This window comes from Equus quagga, chromosome 13 (assembly GCF_021613505.1).
Source record: "Equus quagga isolate Etosha38 chromosome 13, UCLA_HA_Equagga_1.0, whole genome shotgun sequence".
NCBI lineage: Eukaryota > Metazoa > Chordata > Mammalia > Perissodactyla > Equidae > Equus > Equus quagga.
Window position 1 is genome coordinate 102278179 of NC_060279.1, and position 19016 is coordinate 102297194.

The following is a 19016-nucleotide window of genomic DNA, read 5'->3' on the forward strand; positions in this document are numbered from 1 at the left end:
GGATTAAGGGGTACAAGAGGGAGGACAGGGAGCTGGGGATTAAGGGGGTACAAGAGGGAGGACAGGGAGAATTTATGCTAGGTTTGGTTTTGAATCCTTATTCTAGGTCTGTCTTGTGTTCTTTCATTTTATTAAGAGATTCCCTGAGGCTAGCCACTTCTTTGGATTTTCTCTTCAATTTGATCCTCCCATAAATACCAGTAAGGCAGCTGCTTGGAATGAGAGCTCTCTAAAAGTTTTTTCAAATATGGAAGTTCCATATTTGATTCAAAAGATCCATCATCTGGCCACTGACAAGTAGGATCTTCATTTTTGTATTTATTCCAATAGCTATTCAATCCAGTAAGCCTTATGGAAAGACCTGGAGGTAACTTTCTACGCTGAGAATAAATCTTTACCGTGGACACAAGATCCATCCCTGGAGTGGGTGCACATGATGTAACCCCCATGATACAAAAAAGAGTTCACGACCAAAGATAGTCTTAAGAAAGAAGGACAAACTCCCTTGAGAGCTCAGGACTCAGAACCCCAATCTATTCAACTGGCCGCCAGATGAACCCCAGTAAATGCACCTCCCGGATTGGTGGAGATCAGAGAGAATTTTCTCACTGGTTAGAAAAGCCAAGCTCTCAGGACCCATAACAGGATGGAAGGAAAAACCTTGTAGCTTGAGGTTCCTCACACAGGGAAACCCTTCCAGACTGCAATACCTGTGAGCTGACTTTGCCTGTGGAATTTCCTTCTTGTGACGACCATCTCTGGGAGGAAATGCATAAAATAAAACCAAGAGTAGTCTACCAAATTCACTGGAGTTGTTAAGTTCAAGAAACTATTGAAGGGCCGGCCCCGTGGCCGAGTGGTTAAGTTTGCACGCTGTGCTGCAGCTGCCCAGGGTTTGGATCCAGTGCGCGGACATGGCACTGCTCGTCGGGCCACGTTGGGGTGGCATCCCACATGCCACAACTAGGAGGACCTGCAACTAAGATATACAACTATGTACACAGGGGTTTGCAGAGATAAAGCCAAAAAAAAAAGAAAGAAAGAAACTATTGAAGTATTGAAATAGTTTCACAAATATTTTGTCCTGCTAATCTAAATTTAGGAAAGAGAAAAAGATACTTAGCACTCTTGCTTCCAGTGGACCTGCAGCAGTCGGAGATCTGGGGGACTGATGGGGTAAGAACCCTTACCTTCTGTGGCGCTCGTCAGATGTCTGTCCCAGGATCTCTCAGCCACAGCAGCCTCAAAGGGAGCAGAGTCCCACTGGAGAAGTTTATCCTGCCGGCTACGCCAGCTGTTGGCGAGAAAGAAATTTTCCTCTACCCTCTGGGTTCTTGTGGCTGGTCTCAGAATTAATTTCATACATATCGGAACCCCACATCCATGAGAAGTTCAGAGACACAAAGGTAAACTGAGGTATTTATGCCATCTTGGGCCAAGAATGGGATAGCGGGCTGGGGCTCCAAAGGGGAGGAGGGTAATTCACAGGAGGATAAGAAGAGGAGATGTTCAGGAATTAGATGCTACCCTATCATACAGATAGGTCATTAAAAAGGTTGTTTCTGGTAATTACTCTCCTTATAGGCAAGACCATTAACTTAAATTCCTCAAGAGAGAGGTAAAAGTCTTTGTTCAGCCCACAGGGTGTAAGTTGCCTTCAGCTCAAAATACTCCACGTGCCAAAGTAGCACATCTTGGGGCGGCCTCCCCTGAACCCCATCTGCTCCCAGGAAATGCTCAGTGATTCTGGCCTTGGGGCTTTAGGGTCCTTTGCCAGCGGCTGAGCATCGGGCTCTGGTCTCATCTCAATGGCCCAGGCCAACAAAACTACCCCTCTTTGACTTTCCAGGTATCAGTGACCTTCAAGGATGTGGCAGTGACTTTTACCCAGGACGAATGGGGGCAGCTGGACACTTCCCAGAGGACCCTGTACTGGGAGGTGATGTTGGATACCTGTCGGCTCCTGGCCTCTCTGGGTAAGGCCTCACTGCTCCTCTCCTTGGGGACGTACACCCTCCTTCATCCTGCCCTTTGTTCAGAAGCCTTCCACGTGACGCCCTCCTCTTCCTCGCATCCGTCACATGTATTGGTTTCGCCTTCTGCTGCCTAGTGTTCTGTGTCTCTCACAAGGAATTTTGGGCAAGAAACATAGTTCCCCTCAAAACGGCTCAGATATCAAAGAAGAAGGATTCATTGGAGGAACTGTGGGTGCCTTTTAATATTCAAGGGCAGGATGTCCAGTCAGTACCATGAAAGCCTAAAGTCAGGAAACGGAAGAAATCCTGATTAGATCTTGGCCTCGGGGAGTTCTGATTTTTGTGTCTCTTTATGAGTCTCTTTGTGCCATTCTCAACAGACTGGCTTTTTCTGCTACAAAGAGTTCATGGCCAGAAGTGCCCGCCCCTGTCCTCACTCTGAGAAACTTCCCCAGTTCCGAGTTTCTCCTTCTCTGTATGTTTTTTTCATTTCTCTGTCTTTCTCTCCAGCTGGCTGTCTCTGCATGGGTGTCCTCCTGGCAGGAAACCGCCACCCAAGCCCACACTTCCCTTTACCTCTCACCCTGGGGCTCAGCACAGGCTGGCCCTAGTCTCTCCCTTCTCCAGATTCCCACGAGATGGAAACTGAGTGACCAAGCTTGGTTGGTTCACAGCCCAGTCAGCAGGACCATAGGTAATGGGATGTTCTTCAGAAAGTGAGTGAACTAGTCAAGATACCAGAGGCGGCTGTGTGAGTCCTACTGCCATCATTCTAAACAACACAGTCCCATTTCAGAGGCTTCTTTGACACCTGATGTCTACATGCTCTGTCCTGTATCCTTAGGTCTGGGCCATGACCCTCTGTTGGGATGGGAGATGATTTTGGAGGGTGCACAAACACAACAAATGGCATTGATGGACAATCAGAGAAAGCCATTCCTTTTTCTCTCTTCCTTCCTGCTTGCTGATTGTTTAGGGAGGAAGTATCTGTTTTGTGCAGAGTCTTTAATGCCCTTGGACTGTTGGTAATTTCCCTTTTGAACAGAAGGGACAGCCTCAGACTCAAGCCCTGAGCAGGCACTGTGAGTTCACTGAGACTTAACAGTGCTATTTTGATTTTCTTGTAGTAATTTTCCACTTGTGGCAAATGAAACTGGTTTTTCAGTTTTTCAAACTGACACAAGATTCCCTTTTTTAAAATCTGTTAAAGTATAATTAAAAGTTGGTCAAAGAAAAGCAATTAATAGCAATGGTCATAGTTAATGTGCCGTTGCCATTGGTATACCTGGGTCCCACGCCCGCATCTGAACAGTTTGGGGGCTCTCTAGGATGGAGGTAAGGGAGATGGATCAGTTTAGACAGCCAGCACTACCTTACTCAACCTTTAGGACCCAATGATGTTCTTGGCCTTGGTTCACAGGTCACTGATCAGTGTTGTGTTTGTGGACAAAGCAGCCTCATTCCGAGGTCTCCTTTCCATCCCGAAGTCCCAGACAGCATTGAGACATTTCTTTTTGTCTTTGCTAAAATACGCATATCGTACTCCTTTTTCCACAAACACAATATCCAGTTCCCAAACCAGAGCTGATCCTCTCCTGGAGTGCAGGCCGGAGCTATGGACAGTGAAGACAGGCCTTTCCCAAAGCACCTGTCCCGGCGGGTGACCAAGAAATAGGCAGTGGGGGTCACGGCAGCCTTCCCTGTGAGGGGATCCCTGCCTCTGCAGTTCCGTGGGAAGCTCCTTGTTGTGGCCTCCTTGGGTGCCTGGGTTGCTGTAGAGCTCTTAGTCTTTAGGTCCCTCTGTCCTCTCACCCCAACCCATTCTTTCCTGCCACCAGCTGAAGAACCTGTTTGATTAGGTAAGAGTGAGGCTGTGGGCTCCAAACGCTTGTTCTTAAAACCTGCCTTTGACCCTCTCCAGCCCTGTGACAGTGGGGAAGTTGCATGCTGTCATTGTGCCTCATTTAGCTAAGTTAGGCTGAGTTAATGTTGCTGCAGTAACATAACTTCCAAAATCTCAGTAGCTCAACACATGAAAAATATTTTTCTCACTCATGGCAGGGTCCATGTGGGTCAGCCTGGGAGTTCGTATGACACAGTTATTCAGAGACGCAGGTGCCTTCTGTCGTCCATATGTGGCTTTATGGTTACCTTGGCAACATTCCACTGGCAGAGGGGAAACGAGAGCAAGGATGGAAGTCACCCCCAGTTGCATGCACACACATCACTTCTCCCACTGTTGATGAGAGCTCATTAATTGCTCATCCCTCTTTGGATGCAGCAGGGAAATGGAATTGAGGGGAAATGGTGCCCAAGAAGAGCAGAGGGGTTTGGTTTACACTCACCCAATCTGCAGCATTCAGCCTACTCTTGGAAAATGAAAATGATAATAATTTCTAACTCATTGGGCTGTTTGAAGATAGAATCATTTAATGCATGAAACTGCTTAGCCCCATGTCTGAGCCATAGTTAGGAGCTCAACAAACGTCAGCTATTAGGGTCTTTCATGTAGTGATTATCAACCGCACGGCATCTCTCCCATGCCCTTCCGGACTCGGAAGAAAAAGAGCCTGTCTTACTCTGCGTGCCTACACTCTGCATCCCACCCTTCTCTATCCATTGATCCATCCTCCTATTTGTGAGACAGAAGCAATCCCTAACTCCATTGTCTTCCTGCACCTCCTTTACTGTAAAACCTCAACATCTGGCTTTGTCTGCTACACAGCTGGGCTGCTGAGGGCAGTTGGAGTCATCAAGTGTGTTGAAGGGTGCCACTGCAGAGCCATGGTCTTGCCTCTCTCCTGCTTCCTGGCACTGCTCAGCCCGCCCCTCCTCAGCCCAACTGACTGTCTTCCTAATACTTACCTTTTAGTTACATTCCCTATGTCTCATCACATTCTTCATGCCTAAGAAGGAAGTCATGATCTTGTCCCCTCCTCCATCCTCCACAATTTCAGTGTATGGTCCTGTGAATCAGACAGTGGAGACGGTGGGAAACAACCTTGCACAAACCAATAACATTCTGCCTCCATCTAATCCAACATCCAGCATCCTCATCTTGCTTACTTTTTGTTTTTCACATCCAGTGAAATCATCACCTCCGCCACCTCCATGAGCTTCACCAGGAACCTCCTAGTCTAAGCTCTCATCATCTCTTGGCAATGTGATGCCAACACACGGCTCACTGGTCGGCCCACATCTGATCTTTGTTTCTGGTCAGCTCTGTCTCTTGCACCACCTTCCCCATCCACTTGACCATTGATCCAAACAATCACCACTCCCTGAGCCACTGATGTCTCAGCATGCAACCCAGTTCCTGTCTTTCTGCTCTTGCTCCTTGGCCTTCCAGATTCATCTCTATCTTATACCTATTGCTTCCCTTCTCACCTCCATGGAAGAGGTTTTCATGCCACACCTGCACTGGAGACCAAATCATACCTTTTTCTGCCTTCTCAGGGACCTTGCTTCTTCACTTATTTTTTTGTTTAGCATTTTGAACTTCTGTTTTAGATGTTAAAGAAATCTTTCTACATTCCTTATATTAATGTCCTATTAACTATATGTGTTGCAAACTTATTGTAATTTTTGCTCTATCTTTTGTCTTTCTTTAACCTTTTATTGAACAGAACTTCTTATTAATACTTTTGACAATTCATGAATAATTTCATTCAACTATTCAACTTTGGCATTGTTATCATCTAATATAGTACCCACCTCATATTTTCTCCTGTCTGTATTGTTTGAGATGAATCATGATTGATACAAGGTTTTATCCCAAATCACAAGTTCCCTTAATACTGGCATTAGAAGAATTGTTTTCTTTATTACAATTTTTTTTTTTTTGAGGAAGATTCGCCCTGAGCTAACCTCTGCTGCCAATCCTCTTCTTCTTGCTGAGGAAGACTGCCCCTGAGCTAACATCTGTGCCCATCTTCCTCTACTTTATTTGTGGGATGCCTGCCACAGCATGCCTTGCGAAGCGGTGCCATGTCCACGCCTGGGATCTGAGCTGGCAAACCCTGGGCTGGCAAAGAGGAACATGCAAACTTAACTGCTGTGCCACTGGGCCAGCCCCGTACAATATTTTCATAGGTGTAATTTTGATACCACATGTAAAACTTACTGTATAGCTTTCAAAGGAACCTTCAGAAGTTTTGTGTTTTTTTTTTTTGCTGAAGAAGAATCACCCTGAGCTAACGTTTGTGCTACTCTTCTTCTATTTTATATGTGGGTCACCACCACAGCATGGCTGACAAGTGGTGTATGTCTGCACCCTGGATCCGAGCCCATGAACCTGGGCCGCCAAAGCAGAGCGCACCAAACTTCACTGCTATGCCCCAGGGCCAGCCCCCAAAAGTTCATTTTTAAGTAAGTTTTTTATTTTAGAATCATTTGAGGCCTACAGAGAAGTTATATAAATAGTATGGAGAGTTTCCACGTACATTTCCTTCTTCCTAACGTAAGATATTACTTCTCACGTTAACATATTACATGACCATGCTACATACGTTAAGTTCTGTTTATTAACTAAAGTCCAGACTTGATTTGGATTTCACCAGTTTTTCCACAAGTGTCCTTTATCTTTTCCTGCCTCCAACGTGGGGTAACACTCCCTTTGGTTGTTATGTCCCCTTAGTTTCTCTGGCCTGTGACAGTTTCTCAGCCTTGCCATATTTTTCGTGACATTGGCAATTTTGAAGAATACCAGCCAGGCACCTTGTAGAATGTCCTTCAATTTGGGTTTCTCTGATACTTTGCTCCTGTTGAGACAGGTTGTGGGTTTTAAGAAGACTTCCACAGAGGTGAAGTGTCCTTCTCATCACCTCATATGAGGGATATATAATTTCCACATGACATTACTGGTGATGGGGACTTTAATCACTCATTTAAGGTGGTGTCTACCAGGTTACGTGACTGTAAAATTATTATTTTTCCCTTTCTGTACTCTGTTCTTTGGAGATGAGTCCCTAACTCCAGCCCGTACTCAACGAGAGAAATATCTACATGTGTTACTTGGGATCCTCCATTGAGAAGACTTGTCCCTTCTTCCACATTTATTTATTTATCGAATTGATCATTTATTTATATCAGTGTAGATTCATGTATGTTTGTTTTATACTTTGGGTTGTAATCAATGTTATGTTTATTTGTTTTCTTGTGCAAATTGTTCCAGGTTTGGACATTGAGAGCTCTTTCAGGTTGACTCCTGTGTCCCTTTAACATGTCCCTATTCTTTAGTTGTTGAGGACTTTCTTATTTCCTTGCACTGTGAGAGGTTCATTTCTTTTCTCTGTCACTGCCGTAGAGTCAGCTGTCTCTCCGAGGATCCCTGCTTCCTTTTCCTCAATGCTGTTGAATAATAGTATTTAGGAACCAAGATCTAGGCCTAGGCGTTGGGTGGGCTTGTTCCTACGGTGTTGCTTCTAGACCTTCTCAGAAGAGAGCTAAGAAATACAGGTGTGTATTTTCTAATTACTTCTCAACTCTAATCTGGTATAACATGGTTCATTCTAGCCTTCCCTCCCTGCCTATTTGTAACTTCTTTCTCTGACCCTGACAAATCTGGCTTTCATTGTCTACCTTTTATTGACTTGTTTTTCCAACCCAGTTATACATATGAGGTAGTTTCCCTGGGAAACAGATTGACCAACTAGGGTGCAGTGTTTATGTGTAGCTATTTTTGCCTTTAGTTTTACCATTTTACACTATTTTCTAAAGTTTCCAAAGTCACCATACAAATTCTGCACTTTTTTTTTAAGATTTTATTTTTATTTTTTCCCTTTTTCTCCCCAAAGCCCCCCAGTACATAGTTGTATATTCTTAGTTGTGGGTCCCTCCAGTTGTGGCAGGTGGGACGCTGCCTCAGCATGGCTTGACGAGCGATGCCACATCCGTGCCCAGGACTTGAACCAGCAAAACCCTGGGCCGCTGCAGCGGAGTGCACAAACTTAACCACTCGGCCACAGGGCTGGCCCCTTCACATGTTAAATTTATACTTAGTCCTTTCTATTCCATAGGTTTTTGAGAAGATTTTTTTTTATTTTTAAATGTTCAATCAGCCTTTCATTTCTACCTTGACTCTCTCTTCTTTGTGATGTGTTATCTTTCATGTCTTGGATTCAGTTGCTAATATATTGTTCAGTATTTTTGTGTCTATGATCTGAGAGAGATTAGTCTGTAGTTTTTGTAATACCTGCTTTACTTTTACTATTAAGGTAACAGGAACCTCACAAAATGAAGTGGAGAGTCTTCCATCCTCTGCTGTTTTCTGGAAGAGATTGTATAGTGTTGATGTTTGGTATTATTTCTTCCTTAAATGTTTCGTAGAATTTAATGGTGAATCATCTGGCCCTATCTTTTTGACCCTTTACTCTTCCACATAAGTTCTAGAATTTTTCTAATTCTAGAACTGTGAAAAACCCTGTTGTGAATTTATCTAGACTTTATTGAATTTATAGATCCATTGAGGAAGGATGAACACCTTTATATTGTTATCTATTTACATATCTATGTGTAATGCCTCTAAGTAAATATTTATAGTTATCACTATCCAGATTGTATCTACTACGTGTCTTTTTACCTGGCTGTTCCTCCAGCAGAGCAGACTCAGTGTGTCTGCTCGGATTGTGCTCACTTCTGCCTTGTCTGGGGAATGGCCGTGACTGTGCTCACTGGCACCTGAGTCAGAGCCCTGGGCTTATCCTCTGCCTGCCTCAGCCTCCATATCGCCAACATTCTCTCATGCCCTGAAGCTCTCCAGGCATTGAGGTTTCACTCAAGACTGGTTTTGTACATACGTCTCCTTTGCCTGCAGCAACCCCTCCCACTTCCTCTGTCAGGCAGTTTCTACCTCTCTATTAAGAAACAACTCAAGGTGCACTTCCTGGGAAAGCTCTTGTGATCTCTTCACTCTCCCATGTGGACTGGAATTGGTACATCTTACTTGTGCTTTCCTAGCACCTGATGAGACGTTCTCTCTTAGAGTCAGCATACTGAATGCAATGTCATCACTTTTCTGCCCACCCTCCTTGACTCGAGACTCTAAGGAGGAGTCTTCCACCAGACCATCTATCTTCCATCCCAGCATCGCTCTCTTGAGTTTCCCTTTTTAAATGTCAAGAGCCCAAGGAACAGAAAGGAACAAAATTATAAACATGGGTTTCAGAGATGTGAAAACATATCAGGCTCAGAGATATTATTTTCATTCTAAAGTGGTCATTTTGTTTCTTCTATGTTGGCATCACTAGTAGGTCACTCTTATTTATTGAATTCTTTTCAGGAGCCAGAGCAAATTCAGAGACTACAGAGCCAACCATTTCTCAGCTGCTCTTGTCCAAGGGACCCTCACTTCAGATATCGATGACACAGGGAGCTTCAAGGGACTCCAGGATTGGAGAAACCAAAACTCAGGAAGTGCCATCAGAAATTCAGGAAGGAATCCTAAGGCCAGTGACAGACCCCCACAAGGAGGCTGGCCCTGGGAATATGAGCCCTAAATGCAATGAGTTGGGGACAGATGACAGTCTTTGCTCAAGGGTTTTACAGGAACAAGTCTCTCCAATAGGTGTTCTCCATGGAAGTGATGCACACAGACAAATTACAGACCCCATGGATCATGCAGAGAAGAACCATTATGAATACAGTGAGCTCAGGAATCAGGATCTTACACAACTTGACTGCATTCGTGCTCGAGTGAAGCCCTATGAGTGCGTACACTGTAGAAGGGCCTTCAGGTCTACATCGGATCTCGTGCAGCACCAGCAGATTCACACTGGAGAAAAGCTTTTTGAGTGCAAAGAATGTGGAAAAGCCTTTAAAGATAAGTTCTACCTTACATATCACCAGCGGATTCACACTGGAGAGAAGCCCTATGAGTGCAGTGTTTGTGGAAAGACCTTCACCTTCCAGTCTGTATTTGTCCGACATAGGAGGATCCATACTCAAGAGAAAGCCTTAGAGTGCGAGGCATGTGGAAATGCCTTCAAACACAGGTCCCACCTCATATATCACCAGCGTATTCACACTGGAGAGAAGCCCTGTGAGTGCAATGAATGTGGAAAGACCTTTACCCAAGTCTCATCTTTTTTCCAGCATAATAGTATCCACACTGGAGAAAATTCCTTTGTATGCAAAGACTGTGGAAACACCTTTTCGAATAGGTTTAATTTGAGTCAACACATGAAGATTCACAGTGGAGAGAAGCCCTATGAATGCAATGAATGTGGGAAAGCTTTTTATCGCAAGTCACACCTCACAGAGCACCGACGGAGTCACACTGGAGAAAAGCCCTATGAATGCAGTAAATGTGGAAAGTCTTTTGCCTACTACTCTGGTTTTGTCCAACATATTTGGATGCACACTGGTGAGAAACCCTTTGAGTGCAAAGAATGTGGGAAAAGCTTTTGCTCCAAGTTTAATTTGAGTCAACACGTGATGATGCACATTGGAAGGAAGCCCCATGAATGCAATAAATGTGGAAAAGCCGTTAACCAACACTCATCTTGTGTTCATCATGGAACCCACACTGGAGAAAAACCCTTTAAATGCAGAGTCTGCGGGAAATCATTTTGCTACATCTCTAGTTTAAAACGACACATGAAGAAGATTCACACTGGAGAGAGAAGTTCTGTGAGTGCATCAAGTGGGGAAAGCTTTCATTCTCAAGTCACACCTCATAAAACACCAGCGGATTCACATGAGATCAGCCAATAAATGTGGAACAGCCTTCACTTAACACTCATCTTTCATCCAGTATAATAGGATCCTCACTGTAGGAAACTATTTTTTACTACCTTGTGAAATACCAAAATGCCCCTCCGTTGCTCTCCTGTTCTCCATGGTTAAGTCCTTGCATTCACCTCTCCTTCACGCCTCCACAGCCTGTTTTCTCCAAGGCTGCTGGCTCCTGACAGGGCTGCATGACGTTTCCTGCTTGGTAAAGTTCTCTGAAGCCCAGTCTCTGACACCATAACACCTGGTGTCAAATCCTAACTCTGCTGACTAGGAGCTGTATTGCCCTGTGCAGGATACTAAATCTCACTCTGCCTCAGTTTCTCATTGGTGAAATGGGTAATTTAGTAATGTAGTATTTACTTCACAGGGCTGTTGTGAGAGTAAATGGTTTAATGTATGACAAAACTGAGAGCAGAATCTATGGCTCCCTGAGTGTGTGTGGGTTGGCACTTATGCTCTCTGCTGATGTTGCTGTTCATTATTGATGTCACCATCGTTGTTATCATCATCTATGTCATGTCTGGATTCAAGACCTTTGGAGCAATTTTGTGAAGCTTTGTGGTTAAACAGCGTATATATCAGACAGCCAGACCTAGAGTCCCAACTTGGATCAGCTGCATACCATTTCCATCTATTTCAGCAAATAAGATTATTTCCGTGGCCTTCTTTATCTTCATCAACAAGTGGTGCTTTTCAGGAACCTGCATCATATGGATACCATTAGGAACACCTAGAATGAATCACTTTATGCCATTTTATTTAGGATGTAAAAAGACTTTGCTCAATTTAACATTTATACAGGGTGGCATCAGCAAGATAGTGGAATAGGAGGTTCCAGCCCTCATTCTGTCACAGAAACTCCAATTTGACAATGATCCATGCATAAAAATACCTTCTTGAAAGCTCTAGTTTCCAGGTGAGAGGTTATAGCACTCAGGTGGAGCACAGAAAGCAGAAAAGATGCATTGAAGAGGGTAGGATCAACAGTTTGAGTTTACCTGCATCGCAGCTTCTTCAGACCTGTTTAGATGAGTGCCAAGGTTGATGTTAAGTCAACAACTATCATAAGAAACAGTATCATTTTATAATAAGGGTCAATTCATCAGGAGAATATAACAGTTGTAAATATATATGCACTCAGCATTAGTGCACCTAAACATATTAAGCAAACTTTGACAGATCTGAAGGGAGAAATAGATAGCAATATAATACATTAATAGTAGACTTTAATACCCCACTTAGAACAATGTACAGATTTTTCGGACAGAAAATCAATAGGTTAACAGTGGATCTGAACTACACTATTAGACCAGATGGACCTAACAGATGTATATGGAACATTCCATCCAGCAGCAGCAGAATACACATTCTTCTTCAGCTACATGGAGCATTCTCCAGGATAAATCAAATGCTAGATCACAAAACAAGACTTAAATTTAAGAAGAGTGGAATTATTCCCAGTGTCTTTTGCAACCAAAATGGAATGTAACTGGAAATCAATAACAAAAAGAAAATGGAAAAATTTGCAAATAAATCTAAATTCAGCAATGCATTCTTGACCAACCATTGTGTCAAAGAGGAAAGCAAAAGGGAAATTAGAAACTATCTTCAGACAACTGAAAAGGAAAACACAACATAGCAAAACTAATGGGATGCAGTAAAAGCTATACTAAGAGAGAAATTTATAGTGATAACTTTCTGCATTAAAAAAAGATCTCAAGGGGCCACCCCTGTGGTCAGGTGGTTAAAGTTGCAATCTCTCTGCTTCAGTGGCCTGGGTTTGTGGGTTCAGATCCCAGGTGCAGACCTACTCAACAGCCATGCTGTGGCAGCATCCCACATTTCACAGTAGAGGAAGATTGGCACAGATGTTAGCTCAGGGCCAATCTTCCTCAAGCAAAAAAAAAGAGGAGGATTGACAACGAATATTAGCCCAGGGTAAATCTTCCTCACCACCAACAGCAACAAAAAAGTGACCTCAAAATAACCTAATAATAGACCTCAAAGAATAGAAAAAGCACAAACTAAGCCCAAAGTTAGAAGAAGATGGAAATAATAAAAGAGTTGGTTCTCTCAAAAGAAAAAGTAAACTTTTAGGTAGGCAAACTAAGAGGAAAAGAGAGAAGACTCAAAATCAGAAAGGAAGAGGAGACATTACAAGCAATGCCACAGAATTTTTTTTAAAATCACAAGGGACTATTACAAGCAATTATATGCCAACAAATTAGATAAATTCCTAGAAACATCAACCTACCAAGACTGAATCAAGAAGAAACAAAGCCTTGACAGACAAATAAATAATGAGATTGAATCAGAAATAAACTTCCAAGAAAGAGAAGCCTAGGATCAGATGGTTTCACAGGTGAATTCTATCAAACATTTAAAGAGAATTAATACAAATCCTTTGTAAAGTCTTCCAAAAACTAAAAGAATATGGAACACTCGCAAACTATTTTTATGAGGCCAGCATCATGCTGATACCAAAGCCAGACAAAGACACTAAGAGAAAACTACAGGCCAAGATCCTTGATGCGCATGGATGAAAAGTGCAAATATTTGCAAACTGGATTCAGCAGCACATTAAAAGGATCATAACTATGATCAAGTGGGATGTATCTTTGGAATGCAAGGATGGTTCAACGTATGTGAAACAATGTGATACACTACATTAACAGAATGAAGGATAAAAACAACATGGTCATCTCAATGGATACAGAAAAAGCATCTGACAAATGCTTCTGGCAAAACACCCTTTCATGATAAAGACCAAACAAGTTAAATATGGAAGAAACTTACCTCAACACAATAAAGATCATAAATGATAAGCCCACAGCTAACATCATTCTCAGTGGTGAAAAATTGAAGTTTTCCTCTAAGATCTGGAACTAGGCAAGATGGCCACCCTTGCCATTTCTATTCAACATAGTAATGGAAGTCCTAGGCAGAGGAATTAGCTATTAAAAAAAATTTTTTTAAGGCATCCAAATAGAAAAGGAAGAAGTAAGGTTATCTGTGTTTGAAGATGACGTGCTCTTGTATGTAGAAAACCCTAAAGGCTCCACCAAAAATTTCTTAGAACTAATAAACAAATTCATTAATGTTGCAGGATATAAAATCAGTACAAAAGTCAGTTCCATTTCTTAACGCTAACAACGTATCTCAAAAGTAAGAAAGCAATCCTATTTGCAGTAGCATCAAAAATGAATGAAATACTTAGGAATAAACTTAAGAGGTGAAAGCCTTGTAAACTGAAATCTAACAAACAGTGATGAAAGAAATAAAAGCAGTCCACAAGTCAGTAGCAAAAAAATCCCAAACAACCTAACTTAAAAATGGCAAATGAACTGAACAGACATTTCTCCAAAGAAGACACAAAAATAGCTAACATATGAAAAGGTGCTCAGCATCAGTAATCCTCAGGGAAATGTAAATCAAAACCACAATGAGAAATTGCGTCACACCTGTTGGGATGACTTTTAAGAAAAGAAAAGAACAAATGTTAGTGAGGTTGTGGAGAAAAGAAATTTGCACACTGTTGATGAGAATATAAGTTGGTGTAGGTGCAATGGAAAAGAGTATGGACGTTCCGCAGAAGAACTAAATAGAACTACCATGTGATCCAGCAATCTCACTTCTAGATACATGTATCTGAAAGAATTGAAAGCAGAACCTTGAGATATCTGTACCCCCATGTTCATAGCAGCACTATCCACAATAGCCAAGACATGCAGGCAGCGTAAGTGTCCGTCAGTGGATGAATGGATAAAGAAAATTCGGCATGTACATTGTATTATTACTCTGCCTTCATAAAGGAAATCCTGCCATTTGCGATAAAGTGTGTGAATCTGAGGACCTTATGCTTAACTGAAATAAGCCAGATACAGAACAAATACTGTATGATACCACTGATAGGAAGAAATATAAAAACAGAGTGGAATGGTGGTTTCCAGGGCCTGGGCAGAGGGGAAAATTTGGTATTAGTCAAAGGGTACAAAGTTTTGGTTTTACAAGATAAATAAGTTCTAGAGATCTCTACAGCACAGTGCATAGTAAACAATACTGTTGTATACTTAGAGATACACTAAAACAGTATATCTTTATGTTAGGTGTTCTTATCACACACAAAAAGAGTAATACGAGGGTGTGGGGGGAATTTTGGAGCTGATAAGTTTATGCCACAGGTTGTGGTGATGGTATAATCGTTGTATGCTTATTTTGGGTTCATCAAATTGTATATATGAGTTATATACAGCTTTTTGTATGTAAAAAAATTTTTTTAATGAAGTCATTCTAGTAGTTGTGGAAAAAAAATAGAGGTGAAGAACACACTAAGCTCGTACAGTTAGTGAAAGGAAGATTTGAATCTTGGCTGTGTGATACGAGAGCAATTCAGAGTGGTGGCAGACGATATAAAATACTTCCCAGGGAAGGTGTTGCTTTCCCTGAGTCTTAACAAATAAGGATTATCCATAGACACAAAGTTCTATCTTGTCCTCTTAATCACGGGAGGAGGATGCAGCATGTGTCAGGAAATTAAAGTGGAAATATTAACTGAGGCACCAGGATCTGATGGACACCAGATACCAAAGTGAGTTGTAAGACACAAAATAAAGATATTTATTGGAAATGCCCGATAATCAATTTCACAACTCTTGAGCCTTTCAGCCTGGATGTGGACCTAAAAAGAGTTAAGATCTGGAGATAAGAGAGTCTTGAAAGACAGTTTCATTTGGAGAAAGCAGCATGGTGAGACCCTAACTCTCTTTAAAGGAAGAAGGATACTGTCCTACAACAGACCCATTTTGAGAGTCTGATATATATCCCATGCTTTCATGAGAGCAAGATCAATAGCAAAGATGAAATGTGGAATTGTGTTGCAGAAATACCTCCATTTGTTTTCATGGTAGGGCAATAAATTAAAAGTGTTTTCTAAAAAACAGAAAAGATTAATCATGTTCTTAAATGAGGACAACACAGTATGTTAAATATGTCACTTCTCCAAATTCAGTCCCTTTTTTTTTTTTTTTTTTTTTTTTGGTGAGGACAATGGCCTTGAGCTAACAATCTTGCGCTTTTTTTTTCTTCCCAAAGACCCAGTACATAGTTGTATATCCTAGTTATAAGTCATTCCAGTGGTTCCATGTGTGATGATGCCACAGGATGGCCTGATGAGCGGTGTGTAGGTCCGTGCTCAGGATCTGAAGCCGTGAACCCTGGGCCGCCAAAGCAGAGAGCACGAAGTTGACCACTCGGCCATGAGGCTGGACCCCAAGGACTTTTGAGGTGATGAAAATGTTCTGTAGTTGGCTGTTATGGCAGTTGCACATATCTGTGAATATATGGGAACCCAATGACTTGTACACTTTAAATGGGTAAATTGTGTGTTAAATGAATTATATCTCAATAAAGTTGTCTTTAAAAGATGGTTCCATTATATGGAGATAGAAAAATTTTAAACTGATTTATAGTGTCAAAAAGCATGTCAGTTGTTCCATGCCGCCAAGAAAGGAGAAGAGGATGTAGGTTGACAGCAAATAGATACAAGCAAAATTTAGGTTTATCAATGTATTTTATGTTTGATTGTGATGGTGACTGCATGGGTGTGTATATTTGTCAAAATTCATTCATCTATACATATAAATCTCTTTTTTTGCAAATTTTAAATAGAATTCACGTAACATGTACCTTTTTTCTTTTCAGTTGGCACCTGAGCTAACATCTGTTGCCAATTTTCTTTTTTTTTCTTCTCCTTCTCCCCAAAGCCCCCCAGTACATAGTTGTATATTCTAGTTGTGCGTGCCTCTGGTTGTGCTGTGTGGGATGCCGCCTCAACAGGGCTTGATGAGTGGTGCCATGTCTGCGCCCAGGCTCTGAACTGGCAAAACCCTGGGCCACCAAAGTGGAGCATGCGAACTTAACCACTTGGCCACAGGGCCGACCCCAACATGTACCATTTTTAATAGACTGTATTTTTCAGAGGTGTTTTAGGTTTACAGGGAAATCGAGGGAACAGAGTTTACATATACCCCTTCACCTCCAGTTCTCCTATTAAGACGTTGAATTAGGGTGGTGCATTTGTTAAACTGATGAGCCAACATGTTACATTATTACTAACTAAAGTCTACAGTTTACATTTGTGGTGTTCTTTTTATGGGTTTTCAAAAATGTGTAATGACATGTTCACCATTACGGTATCACTGCCGTAAAAATCCCTGGTGGTGCACCTGTTCATTCCTTCCTCTCTGTCCCGAAACCACTGATCTTTTTACTCTCTTCATAATTTTATTTTTTCCTTAATGTCATATAGTTGGAATCATACACTCAGTATCCTTTTCATATTGGCTTCTTTCACTTAAAAATATGCATTTCGAGGTTCCCCCCTGTCTTTTTGTGGTCAGATAGCTCATTTCTTTCTGACACTTAACATACCACTGTATGGATATACCACAAGTTGAAAATCATCTTGGTTGCTTCCAAGTTTTGTCAGCTATGAATTAAGCTGCTATAAATAGTTGTGTGTGGGCATAAGTTTTCAGCTTGTTTGGATAAATACCAAGGAGCAGAATTGCTAGACCTTATGGTAAGTGTAAGCTTAGTTTTAGAAGAAATGGCAAAACTGTCTTCCAAAGTGGCTGTACCATTTTGCATTCTCACCAGCGATGAATGGAAGTTCTTGCTTCACTTCCCCACCAGCATTTGATTTTGTGAAGGTTTGGATTTTAGTCATTCTACTAGGTGTGTAGTGGTATTTCATGGTAGTTTAATTTGCAATTCCGTAATGACATTTGATGTTGAGCATCTTTTTATATACTTATTTGCCATCTGTATATCTTTGGTGGTGTGTCTGTACAGGTCTTTTGTCCATTTTATAAATGAGTTGTTACTGAATTGTAGTTCTGGTATAGTTTGGGTACCAGTTGTGACAGTTAATTTTATTTGTCAACTTGACTGGGCTAAGGGATACCCAGATAGCTGGTAAAACATTTCTGGGTGTGTCTGTGTGGGTGTTTCTGAAAGAGATTAACATTTGATTCAGTAGACTGAGTGAAGAGATGTGCGCTCACTGATGTGGACAGGCATCATCCAAACCATTGGGTCCTGAATGGAACAAAAGATGAAGGAAGGGTGAAAATTCCATCTCTCTCGCCTCGCTCTCTCCTCAAGCTGGGATGTCCATCTTTTCTTACCTTGGACCTTGGACTCCTGGTTCTCAGGGCTTTGGACTTGGGGACTTTACACCGGTGATTCTCAGGCCTTCCCTTGGCCTCAGACTGTGAGTTAGTCCCTCAGCTCCCCAGGTTCTCAGGCCTTTGGACTCAGACTGACTTGTATCATAGGCTTTCCTGATTCTCCAGCTTACAGACTGTGGGACTTCCCAGCCTCCATAACTGTGAGCCAATTCCTATAGTAAATCTCCTCTTATATATATGTATCTATGTATATCCTATTGGTTTTGTTTCTCCAGGTAGTCCTAATACACCAGTCATTTATCAGATGTGTCTTTTACGAATGTTTTCTCACAGTCTGTGGTATTCGTCAACAAACCCAAGGTCCCCTAGATTTTCTCCTTTGTTATTGTCTTTGAGTTTGATAGTTTTGCATTTTACATTTAGGTCTATGATCCATTTTAAGTTCGTATGGGTGCAAGGTATAACGTCTGTGTCTAGATTCATTTTCTTGCATGTGGTTGTCCAATTATTACAGCACCTTTGTTGAAGACTCTTTTCTCCAGTAAATTGGCTTTAGCCCTTTGTCAAAGATTAGTTGACTATATTTCTATGGGTCTATTTCCTGGCGCTCTGTTCTGCTCCATTGATCCATCTGTCTATTCTTTCGTCAATACCACTCTCTTGATTACTGTAAGTTTATAGTAAATATTGAAGTTGAGTAGTGTCAGTCCTCTAACTTGAATAGGGAGCCATAAAAGTGGACATCTGTACCTTCTTGATTTTAATGAAAAATCATTTAGTTTCTCCCCATTCGGTATGATGGTAGCTATAGGTTTTTTGAGATGGTCTTCGTCAAGTTGTGGAGCTTCCTTCTATTACCAGTTTGCTGAGAGTTTTTATCATGAGTGAGTGTTGGATTTTGTCAAATGGTTTTTTCCTGCACCTATTGATACCATGCTTTTTTCTTTAGCCTGTTGATGGGGTAGATTACATTGATTTTGAATGTTGAAGTAGCCTTTCGTACCTGGAGTAAATGCCACTTGGTTGTTGCTATGGACTAAATGTGTCCGCTCAAATCGCAGGTTAAAGCCCTAATCCCCAGTGTGATAGTATTTAGAGATGGGGCCCCTGGGAGGTA

At 41.8% G+C, this 19016-nt stretch overlaps 1 protein-coding gene across 6 annotated transcripts in view; it reads left to right on the forward strand.

Annotated features, from left to right (window-relative positions):
* Positions 1-12820, forward strand: part of LOC124251104 (zinc finger protein OZF-like) — a 22020-nt gene extending 9200 nt beyond the window's left edge. For 2 of the 6 annotated variants that reach the window (XM_046683602.1, XM_046683605.1), the window contains 3 exons: positions 1103-1406; positions 1850-1976; positions 9256-12820. In XM_046683602.1, the coding sequence (XP_046539558.1) occupies positions 1943-1976; positions 9256-10688 (1467 nt within the window). In that variant the 5' untranslated portion in view covers positions 1103-1406; positions 1850-1942 and the 3' untranslated portion in view covers positions 10689-12820. Of the gene's footprint in view, positions 1-1102; positions 1417-1849; positions 1977-9255 lie in introns of all 6 variants that reach the window. The other 4 variants (XM_046683603.1, XM_046683601.1, XM_046683604.1 and 1 more) reach the window with 3 other exon arrangements.
* The last annotated feature ends 6196 nt before the right edge of the window (positions 12821-19016 follow it).